General features: G+C 39.5%; 1 protein-coding gene across 2 annotated transcripts in view; it reads left to right on the forward strand.

Moving 5' to 3' along the window:
• The window catches only part of ARID5B (AT-rich interaction domain 5B), a 392,920-nt gene that overhangs the window by 333,164 nt on the left and 47,125 nt on the right, over positions 1-12,631 (forward strand). For both annotated transcript variants that reach the window (XM_089683203.1, XM_089683204.1), the window contains one exon: positions 6,792-6,889. In XM_089683203.1, the coding sequence (XP_089539329.1) occupies positions 6,792-6,889 (98 nt within the window). The remainder of the gene's footprint in view (positions 1-6,791; positions 6,890-12,631) is intronic.

The raw sequence follows: 12,631 nt of genomic DNA on the forward strand, positions 1-12,631 counted from the left end.
GAAGTTATCAGTTATTCAGAAAATTCTCTCTCTCGTTTTTATTAACTAATGCTATCTGACATGAGTGCTCTATATTTAGCTCACAAATACATTTTGATGGTCACGGAGTGCACACTATGTTCTTTGAACCAAGAAAACATTAGATAAAGCAAAAAAGATTGAGATCATTTTTTTGTTGTTTTTTTTCCCCTGCAACTTACAGCATTGAAATAAAACACATTCTCAAGATATGACATCTGTACTAGAGAAATGAGAGATGTCAGCAGTAATTGTTTCCAGATTCTGCTTTGATTAGATGAAATGTATTTCTGTTTAATTGCTGGATACTGTAATCTTGGGTATCTTTTTTCCCCCTTCTCTGTAATTTTACACGCATGTAAACTTGAAAAACATGCAGTTTTTTTTGGATGTCGGCAAGTTTAAGGCTTGAGAATAAGATTCATTATTATTATTATGAATTAAGTTCAAAACAAGTAAAATAATGAAAGTGGATATACATAATGGTACCTTAATACAGGCTATGACTTGCTGGCTTTTCACATTTGTTTTGCTGTTTTTCTTTTATGTTAAATATTACCCATTTTACCTTACATCACCTCCTCTCTATGTATTATTAGAGGGCTAGAGAAGTAGAGTTCTTAGTGGAGGCAGTACTTATCAGCCGATCAATGGTGGTTTTTGTGGCCTTGTATACCTAGGAACAAAGAAAGCACCTAAAACATTTCTGATGGTTGCTTAGCATTTCTGATGGTTGCTTAGCATTCATGTATTGTTGCATCACATTAAAGCCCAATTGAAAGTCCAGTTTAATCTAGTAATGATGAAGAGAAGGACCCTTGCTTTCTGTTTGGAAGCAGTGGTCTCTCTGTAGAGGTCCGACACACCTCAACACCTCAGACTGACCGCTTGGGCTCCCAGATCAGCATGGATCATGAGCTTTCCTGATTGAAGATTCATAGGTCTGACTCAACAGGAAGTGTGTCTGACCTCTGGAGGGAGACCACTGCTTACATGCAGAGAACAGTAGTCCCACTATGAAGCATTCTGACAGGGGAAAGGCCTTTCTACTCAGAATGAGTATGCTTTCCAAGGAAAACAAGCTCAGAAAGTATCCAGCTGCCTTTAACAAGTTTGGTTGCATTTTAAAATGTACTGCAGTGCCTGTGTATGTTGAAGTCCTTGTTTCAAAAACATTGAGAGAAGCTGGATGCATGTGTATAATTATTTCTAATAAATTATTATTATAATATTTTTCTAATAAATGCATATTTTGAGCTATTTTTGCAGTGTTTTCTTTTTCTATATTTACCCCATATGTTTGTTCTTCCCTAAACTGTTTTATTGTATTACATGTAGAGATTTGTAGATTAGCCACTAGAGGCAGGGTAGATAAGACATCTTACCTTTATGTTAAGATAAAATATCAGATATGTAGGTAATGCATTATTTTCAGTGTGTTGGTAGATGAAAGCGGTTGTAAAAACTCAAGGTTTTTTTACCTTCATGCATCCTATGCATGAAGGTAAAAAACCTTCTGTGTGCAGCAGTGCCCCCAGCCCCCCCAATACTTACCTGAGCCTCATCGCGATCCAGTGATGTGAATGACAGCCTCGGCTGTCCCGGGTCTCTTCCGTTGGCTCCCCCTGCTGTCAATCACAGCCAGTCAGCCAATGAGGAGAGGGGGCGGGGCCAATCTGCGGCTCCATGTGTGAATAGACACATGGAGCAGCAGGTGCCCCCATAGCAAGCTGCTTGCTGTGGGGGCACCAACAGGAGGGAGGTGCAAGGAGAGCCTGTGGGGGTCCCGAGAAGAGGATCCAGGCTGCTGTGTGCAAAACCACTGCACAGTAGTAGGTTAGTATAACTTGTTTGTTATTTCTCTCTTTCCCCCCCCCCCCCCCCCAAACAAAATGAGCCATTAGAATTGCTTTAAAGGTGGCCATACATGGAATGAAATTCTGATGATTCAGCAGCAACCAGTAAAATTTCAATCCATGTATGGACAGACTGGTTGTACAGAAGTCGATCTACTGATTGACTTCATACAGCCAGCCTGTCAGGTATTTCCTGAATGATCATCGCCACCAGCTATAGGTATCTGCACTGATCAATGTATTCTGACGGCAGGGGAGGCTTGCTGCCATTAGAACACAATATCAGGTGGAGTTATTCCCCGATCCACATCAAGTGTGTGGATGAGGGAATCTGGTCTTTTTTTTTCTTCATTCAACCCACTGGTTGAACGCCAAAACAAAAATTAAAGTATGTCCTGCCTAATAGAGTTGAATTGAGAGAAGAACCGTAAAGTACAAACACTATATAGCACTGCAGGAAAGGAAACAATGAGTAATGAGCAAATATGGCAGCCCCATGTACATATATAATTAGTATTTTTAGATAAAAACTGTTTTCTTTAACAAGATAAATGCACATATTTGTTTTAAACATAATTGAAAAGATGGTAATAGCCTGTATGTGCTAAAGACTATACAGTCATGGCCGAAATTGTTGGCACCCTTGATATTTTTCCTGAAAATCAAGTATTTCACACAAAAAAGGTATTGCATTAACACATGTTTTGCTATACACATGTTTATTCCCTTTGTATGTATTGGAACAAATATAAAACAGAGGCAGAAAAGCAAATATGACATAATGTCACACAAAACCCCAAAAATGGGCTGGACAAAAGTATTGGCACCCTTAACTTAATATTTGGTTGCACACCCTTTGGAAAACATAACTGAAATCAGTCGCTTCCTATAACCATCAATAAGCTTCTGACACCTCTCACCCGGAATTTTGGACCACTCTTCCTTTGCAAACAGCTCCAGGTCTCTCTTATTGGAAGGACACCTTTTCCCAACAGCAATTTTAAGATCTCTCCACAGGTGTTCAATGGGATTTAGATCTGGGCTCATTGCTGGCCACTTCAGAACTCTCCAGCGCTTCTTTGCCATCCATTTCTGAGTGCTTTTTGACGTATGTTTGGGGTCATTGTCCTGCTGGAAGACCCAGGATCTTGGACGCAAACCCAGCTTTCTGACACTGGGCCCTACAGTGCGACCCAAAATCCTTTGGTAATCCTCAGATTTCATGATGCCTTGCACACAGTCAAGGCACCCAGTGCCAGAGGCAGCAAAACAACCCCAAAACATCATTGAACCTCCACCATATTTTACCGTAGGTACTGTGTTTTGTTCTTTGTAGGCCTCATTCCGTTTTCGGTAAACAGTAGAATGATGTGCTTTACCGAAAAGCTCTATCTTGGTCTCATCTGTCCACAAGACGTTTTCCCAGAAGGCTTTTGGCTTACTCAAGTACATTTTGGCAAACTGTAGTCTTGCTTTTTTATGTCTCTGTGTCAGCAGTGGGGTCCTCCTGGGTCTCCTGCCATAGCGTTTCATTTCATTTAAATGTCGACGGATAGTTCGCGCTGACACTGATGCTCCCTGAGCCTGCAGGACAGCTTGAATGTCTTTGGAACATGTTTGGGGCTGCTTATCCACCATCCGGACTATTCTGCGTTGCAATCTTTCATCAATTTTCCTCATCCGTCCACGACCAGGGAGATTAGCTACAGTGCCATGGGTTGCAAACTTCTTGATAATGTTGCGCACTGTGGACAAAGGCAAATCTAGTTCTCTGGAGATGGACTTGTAACCTTGAGATTGTTGATATTTTGCCACAATTTTGGTTCTCAGGTCCTCAGACAGTTCTCGTCTCCTCTTTCTGTTGTCCATGCTTAGTGTGGCACAGACAGACACACAATGCAAAGGTTAAGTGAACGTCTCTCCTTTTTATCTGCTTTCAGGTGTGATTTCTATATTGCCCACACCTGTTACTTGCCCCAGGTGAGTTTACAGGAGCATCACATGCTTGTAACATTCTTATTTATCCGCAGTTGTGAAAGGGTGCCAATACTTTTGTCCAGCCCATTTTTGGAGGTTTGTGTGACATTATGTCGAATTTGCTTTCTTTCCTCCCTTTTTTTGTTTTGTCCCAATACACACAAAGGGAATAAACATGTGTATAGCAAAACATGTGTTAATGCAATACGTTTCGTGAGAAATACATGATTTCCTGGAGAAATATCAAGGGTGCCAACAATTTCGGCCATGACTGTATGTGGCTTTAGTGGGTATGGGGAATTTTTCCCAGGTCAGACAATTTTCTAATGTATGGAATTTATTGCAGCTGAATGTATTTATCCTGTTGCAGTGCTGCAGTAAATGTAAATCAGTATCTTTGTCCTGAAAGCATATGAAAGATGTATTCAAGTTTAATGATTCTCCTCTGTGACTTGCAGAAAACTAGGGCACTCAAATAACTCACTAGCCAATAAAGTCTGTGAGGAATCCAGCATATGTACAGATTATACACAGATATTTGTCATGTCAACGTGTTATAACTGCAATATGTGAGCATTTATATAGAGTTGTAATGGAAGAAACAAGGATCAATGGTAATCTGTAGCAACCAGTCAGAAATGTAATAGCTTCAGCCAAACGGCTAAATGCAGCAGACTGAGCCCCTCCAAAATATTAGCCTCCCTCCCCCCAGAAGATCTATGCATGTATGTTTTTGCTTTTTTTTTCTCTTTTCTTCTCTTCGGATCAGTCCTTTATAGTGCACGAAGCCACACTGATAATTTCTCTCTGCATCTTGTACACCAGGCTTTTTCAGCCATGGTGCCTCGGCACCCTGGGTTGACTTCAGGTTTCTTTAGGAATGCCTTGGCAAAATACCTAAAGATTACCCAAAAATCTTATACAACCCAGCAAATGGATTAACCTGCATTTTAATTACACAAAGACACAGGTTTTCATTGTGCACCATTACAATGTTCTAGCCACTGGCGTCCTAACAACCAAGGACGTCAATAAGGAGGATATCGGGTACCTACACAACATCCTTGTTTGCACCCCCTTTGCCCCTGTTTGTCAGCACTGGGGTCATATTAACGGAGTGAGGGACAGAAACAGAGGGAGAAGAGAAACACTGGAATACTAGTTAGTACCAGTCTGCAAAGGTGTATTTGCTTTGGAAGAATGAATCATTTTAGAATGGGGTACCCTGAGATTGTGCATCATTTTAAAGGGTGCCTAGACTGAAAAAAGGTTGAGAAACACTGCTCTACACTGTGACCACAAGGAGTCATGGTGAAACCTACCTCAGAGGGCAGGATCCCCACCACTTCATATACACCTGCTGACCCCTTCCTGGTGTTTTGCAAGCCACTCTTGCAGGTGGGTTAACTCTGGGTCCAATGTCCCTGTAATCAGGGTTTGGATGCTGTTTTCCACCCAGTGTCTCTCTGAGCCTTCGAATTCCAGGTCCCAAATTAGGACTTGTAAACCAATCCGGAGAGTATTGAATTCAGTCATCTTCTCTCTGACTGGACTACCCCAGAACCCCTCACCTGCATGGGTGAGAACCCCTGAGTACTAAAAGGTCCCTTAAACTCACCCTTAAAGGAGCCACAGCCCAAATAGTGTTGAAATATATCTCTGGTCCAGAACCCATCCCTGGCATCCTGTGCACCCTATATATAAACAATTGTAAGCACAGTTAGGACTGATGCATCTTTTAGTTTTAAGCATGATAGATTTAGACAAATGACAGAATTTGTAGAGTATATTTTATTATGTATGAGTTTGGTATAAACATTGCTCCATTATCTATTCATAGTTAAGGTATGAGTTTGTTTTTTGTTGCATTGTTATATTGCTAGAAATGCAGCTGTTAATTTAAGATGTACTTTATGAAATATGTGATATAGCAACCTGTTTTCAAATTATCTGCTCAGAAAATATATGTTTTTATTACATTTCATAAAGTGTTTTTAATAGCTCTGAAGTTATTTGAATATTTATATGGAGGGTTTTTCTTGTTTTGTTCATATTCGCATATAGATTGCCAATATACATATCGTTCATGATTATTACGTGTTTTTGGATTACTCATATGGAAATGTATCATATTGTCTACATTTATTTGTAATCTTTTTGGTAGTCCTGATGAAAGGAGAGTGGCATGGCCCAAAAAACAGTAATGGCTGTTTAATGTGTGAAGCATTAAAGCAATTTGGACTCTTACCATTTAAGCCATCCATCCATCAATCAATTTGGGTACAACCAGCCTGTTGGATTTTTAACATGCAATTACTTCCAGCAACTATAGCCGCTAGCAGTAATCATTGTGTTCTCCTGACTAGGAAGGCTCCCTGGGCCCCACCACCAGCAGAACACAATAGCGCTGACTGTTGATGGGGGAATCAAGCAAATAATCAAATAATCTATAGGCTGTTTTAGTCTAGTGCTCAATCAATGGTTTATGCTTTCAGTAGGCTGCTGGTTGGACAGTAAAGCAGCAGATGCACATCGATAGGGTTTATCAATGCTCTTCCCTCCTGTAAGCATACATTTACTGTTTAATAATCCTGACCTTCCCACTATTAAGTGTTGCTGTGCGGAGAGGAAGCTAATCTAAATACAGATTCAAGATCTTATACCAGCTATATCTAAAAATACATTGAATGATTTGTTAATGGAAACATAACTGCAGTAAATGGTGTTTGTTATCAGCCTGAAGCTCAGCTGTAAACATATGTAGGCTAGACTAATGAATGTCAAAGTCTGGTTGCTGTTGGACACTGTACATCATGGCTATTTGCACTATGTTGCACAATAAATGTATCTTGTACAATATGCACAGAATACAATTGCAGTATCACAATGTGAATAATATAACAAATCATTAATATGAATGCTCCTGTTTTTATTACACAGATTACTGCACGGAGGCAATGGAAACATATATATGATGAACTAGGTGGCAATCCAGGAAGTACTAGTGCTGCGACATGCACACGTAGGCATTATGAGAGGTAAGAGCTCTAACAAAGGGCATTTACTCTAAAGATGTGTGTACAGCTGTGTGCCTATCATAGGAGGACATGGGCCTGGATGAGTGCAGACAGAGGCTGCAATGGATTTCTTTTTGATGAAAGTAATGTGTTGAGGTAGTTTCTATTTTTTAAAATGCATTTTTAAATCTGGCATCACTTTTGGCACACTGAAAGCCTTGTCCCATGGTGACACCAGTCTGTGTGCCTGGTGCCCTGGATTGATGCGGAGGGGGCATGCTTTTTCTTTCAAATATTCTCAATAAAACTACAGCTTGCCTGGTATTTCAACAGAACTTGGTCCAGTTTGGATGTTGACCCACACTTATCGGTTTACCTATCTGTAGCCACTGTCCTTTTTAACCTTGACTGTAATATTTAGTTATGCAAATATTGAAGCCAGAATGAGGTTCTTAGTGCACCAGTAGAGCTTCCATTTGACTGCGCAGTTATGTATTATGCCGAAGCTACAGAGAATCTTGTGATGCCTTCCATCAATGCATGCATACATTTCCCCAGGTCTGCTGCTGACTTTATCCAAATTACAAAAGGACCACATATTTATTTAGCATTATTGTTGCCTTCTCTAAGCTTGCTGTCTTAAATCTTGGCCCAAAAGGTATATACAGATAATGCAGCTAAAATTGTTGCTTTTTATTTCCAACACATTTCTTCAATCAGTTCCATATCAGGCCACTTTGAGCAATTGTCTTTAAAGTTCACCCATCTGTTTTGTTTTTTATTTTTTTAATGAATACATTCTGAGATTGATTTGATGCAAAAAGCTAAGTTTATTTCATGTTGACATATCTCTTGCATAATTTACCACTGCACACATTTCAGATGTTGTTTGTGCAGCACATAAGGTAATGTACAAAAAATGTTAAAATATTAGCAGAACAAAAGGCTTATGTAATAGTATTTTGTCAAAAGTAGAATATTGTGTTGAATTTTTTTCCCTGCTAACTTCAAGACATTTGGCAGATGTTCTTATGAGGGTTTTTTATGTGCATTTTAATGCACAATGACTATTACATGTAATTACATGCAGACCTGAAAGGGTAATATTTCAGGATGTAATGAAGGAGAGAAAAAAAATCAAGAGATCTGGTTTCATTGTTTAGGCACAGCTTCCAGATTTTTAAATGTATTGCAAATGTGAGGCTCCTTTGAACATGTTCTTCAACTCTGCATACAGGTATGGGGTCCATCATAAGCAAACTACAAATAAAGTATCTCAGGTTATATAAAAATATACACATTTTTAAAAAGTTATAATCCTTTACATGCAGTTACTTTTAGGGATACTCTGTCATTAAAGGAATATTACTTATGCAGACATCTAAAGGTACTTTTTGATAATATCACTACCTTCCACCTTGAACATATTTCTATTGACCTATGGTAATGATGGGCTGCCTCACTGTCCAGTCAAAATATTCAGGAAGCAGCAATTGCATTTTCACAAAGGGAGGTCAGCAGTCCACATTTGCAACCTGCAAGCTTGCCCTAAAATGCCTTAAAATGGAAGTCCCGTTAGACTTTTTTGTAGACATTTTTTGTAGTTATTCTTTTTGTACTCTGGGCCCTTGGGGCAAGAAGTAAGGATAATCTCTACAATTGGGACATGTCAATTAAATGATTGTTGGTAGCGTAGGTTTACCTACTTGAAGTCACTGGGACAGAAAGTGAGGGGAAAGCCAGCGGTCCTAACCCTTCCTAACTCTTTTCAAATCATTAGAAAAACATTTTTACTGTTTTCTCACTTTAACCTCTTCCCACGGTGGTACACCTGTATGTGGTCTCTCAGCCGGTGGACCTTAACATTGAGAGGCTGCATATATGCGGCCCAATGTAAACACTTTTCTGTGCTGAGGGTACATGCCTTGCGCACTCCAAGCACAGTTACGGGCAGGGACCAAAAAACTTTCGATGCATAGGTGTAATCGGGAGGTTTTCGATTATGTGACTGCTGTGGCAGTCAATCACAATGGTCGCATGAATGCATGCCTTCCAGCGTTTAGAAGCTCTTAAAGGGCCAGGAGGTATGGCATGAAGGGGTTAAAGTGACCTATAATTAAAAAAAAAAAAAACAGTAAGAACATAGCATCACACAATATATCAAGTTCTGCCAAACTATATATATTTGTTCTTGGTCTCCAAATGGGCTGTAAAATGTATTTCAGACTCATTTGTAGTGTCATGATGCAAACAGCCCGCTGCTTATTTATAACATGTTAATTATTCAACAAATGCTTAGAACAGGCGATTAAAAATAAATTTAAGCCTGACCACATCCTTGAGAGTGGTATGTACATAACTCATAAATGCTTAAAATTAGAATCTGAACAGATATTTTCTTTTTGTCTTAAACCAGCTGGAAGAAGCTGGAAGATGTTAAGAATACTGAACTGAAAGGACAGTAATTCTGTGTTGCATAAGTTATGCTGGCTGATGGGTTTAAATTGCACCCACAGCACAAAGACCCTACAGAAGCCCATTGATTCCTTGGACTTGCATAGTTGAGTACAGCCTGTTTTTATACAGACTTTTTTGAAACAACGTGCCTCAGGGAAAATGAGTTGAGCTTGCATGACATGCATGTCATTTTGCCTTATACATATCGAAGAAGCCATACTATCATCCCTGCATAATGTTACGACACACTGCTAGCAGTAATTACTTTATACTAAAATAAATATTTTGGTTGAACTTTCCCTAATCAATTTATATGGTGCAATAACACAACTGTGAACCACTATTAAATGTTAATAAACAGATATGAAAATAAATACGCCAAACAATCATTTTTGTGCATATTCGCAGTTCATAAAATTTAATACTCTTCAAACAATATTGTTCCTTGTGTTAAATTTCACCATCCGCGGTAATAATCTAGATCCATACACAGTGACTCCCACCACCATTCATATATACGCTCACTGTTAGACCTGAATGCAACCAGGTCAGACACACTTTCCCCAGCATGGGGTAGATCTCAGACCTTGCACTACTGTAGCTGAGTATCTTCCAGATCGTATAGAATGCTTTCCACTTGCCAGGTGTATGGCCCTTTAAATCTCCGATATCAACTCTGCAACCAAGCCCATGCAACGGAGAATGTCCTCATGGTGTAGTATGTTGTGAAAAGGAATATTTATTAAAGATATTGCACTTACATTAAAAGACTGATTACAAGCATAAAATGACAGACTGCAGGGCCACGGCTCTCGTCATTTTCAGTCTCGGCCCCTGGCACTTCCCAGTGTGTATCGTCATGGTCACGTGACTTCTTCAGGGGTCCTGTTATGACACGCATTGGGCAGAGCCAGGTGTCTAGTCCCAAGACCGGAAGTGACGGCTTTTGGAGTCACTTTTTAGTTGGTAGCGTGGGATAACACATAACTATTTAATAATTACTTTATGACTACAATCACTTCGCTGTGCCTGAACTCTCCTGTACTTAAATCAGAACTCCAGACATTTGAACTATCTATCCAACTCCCCCTCCCTTTTGTTCCTACTGGAATTTGTTTACATAAATCGCTATACATGCTTTTTCCCTGCAGTATTGTAGCCAGTCTGATGATATCACCGTAGCTTCCTCTGGCATGTTGTAGCATTTATCCTGGACTGAGCAGCATTCAAATAATGTTATTTGAGCATTGCTCAGACCTGAGCCCAGCCTGCATGATGATGTCCTTCTTGGGGTTCCTGTAAATGACAGGCTGGGCTCCCAGGAAATTGGAAGAATGTCATCACTGTCCATTTGTCTGAAGAGGGCTGCTGACGCTGAGCAGAGGAGGATAGCACTGGAGCATGAAGAGGGTTAAGAGTAAATAGGACTTTAAATACTTTTTTAACGAGGGGGCTAAAAAAAGGACTTCTACTTTAATGGTTTCTTGCTATAGTGAGCTTATATATCACCATAAATACTTTTTTTTCTGATGAATGCTAGTGTAAATACCTATGGAGACTTTGTTAATGGCTGCAAGCACCACAGATGCCTCTTACAATATGTTGGGAATGTTTCGAAGGCAGCATAGTGTCTTTGATCACATAAATTAGTGGGAGATCTTCAGAAATAATATGGGTCAGGAAAAAAAAATGTGTTGAGTATAAATTGGTATCCCAACCAACCTCAGTCATGTGAACCCCACTGTACAGCTCCTTTTATGGCACTCCCTGACAGGCACTTAAGTCCCAGTCACAATAATCTGTGCCACATTTCCACTAAGCCCAGCTCACATGTCTCTGACTTGCCTTGACCCAGGGCAGAAATTTACACTCTTATTATGAAGATGTGTTTGAAGAACAATCGCGTTTCACACATAACCCAGGCGATGTTAAGCTTTACTGGCTGGAACCGGTATGGAGTAAATTCAGGATATAGTTCATTTCTCATCAGAGCCTTCTGACACCAATGTTTTGTCTTTGTGGGAGATTCAATCTGATCACCCCTTGTGTCTAAATATGCAGTAATTTGCACCCGCACAGTTTTTATTGCCAATTGAAATAGTATTGAGCTTCAATGTTACCACTGCGGGACCTGGCTCAAAGCCTGTGTTGATAGGCTTTTGTTTGCAACAGATGGGTTTTGTAATCCCATACAAGTCTGTGAGAATGAAAAACACACTTGAAGTTGGTCATATGCAGATCAGAAAGATGTCAATTGCAGGTGAAATTCACCTGTCAGTGATATTTGAATGATCTCCTAAGCATCTCAATCTGATGTCAAACCGATGCCATCAACACAAGCCCAAAACCCATCCATGCAGGCCTTAACTCTTTTCCCATGACTTGCATATTTAAGCCAAACAGACGCAAAGCCCCCTCCTTTTTAGAAGTCCAGAAGGACCAAAACTGGGGATAATTAAAAAGCATAGTTTTATAAAAGGGGAGGGGTGAGTTGGATAGAGGGACATTGTAATTATTAATGAAGAATGAATGGGAATATAGGTTTGGGTTCAGCACCACTTTAATCCTGAAGATTTTAGACTCTTTCCCACAGTTTTGCTGTTATAAACAGGCCAAAAGTTGTACAAAACTGTAATTGTAAATTGTCTGATTTATGTATAATCTTGAAGCCAATTTTTGTCAGAATTTTTTTGTATTTCCATAAAACCCTTTACAACGTAATATTTTGTTATAGCTTCTATGTAGGCTTTAGCACCCATATATAAGTTATGCATTACCTTTGCAAATGTTGCTGGATGGGCTGATATAAATGACATTTTCTATGAACAAGTTATTTCTACCCTGTGTGAGCACCGTGGAGGAGATGTCAATTTAGTGCTTCACTGCCAGTAGGTATTGCAATTTGTATAGGCTTCTGTATCCTGCTGCGAACCTGAACATTTCTTGTCTATGAGATATTAAATCAAGAATGTAACATTGTGATTTATAGTTACTATTACATTTTCTTTTGTTTGCATTAGTGTGAAAAGGGATTTCAAATCACTTTTGTGGGTACTGCCGTTTAGTACTGTTTTTGTTTTACATGATCACAGTCTTGTTAGAAAAAAAACATTCATTGTGACCCTTCCCTGTTCCAAAGAGTGAATATATGAATAGGTTGTGCACATTTAGGAGGCTCTAGTTTGACATCAGGTCTGTCTATTGTCATGTCACCACTCTAGAGTCTTGTAACCTGCTAAAGTCTTTTTGACATGGAATTGTGTGCAAATGTAGTACTAGATTTGAAATAAAAGGTAGCATATTTCA

Source organism: Staurois parvus, unplaced genomic scaffold (genome assembly GCF_062004578.1).
Source record: "Staurois parvus isolate SC_StPar_1 unplaced genomic scaffold, SC_StPar_1.0 ptg000303l, whole genome shotgun sequence".
Lineage (NCBI taxonomy): Eukaryota > Metazoa > Chordata > Amphibia > Anura > Ranidae > Staurois > Staurois parvus.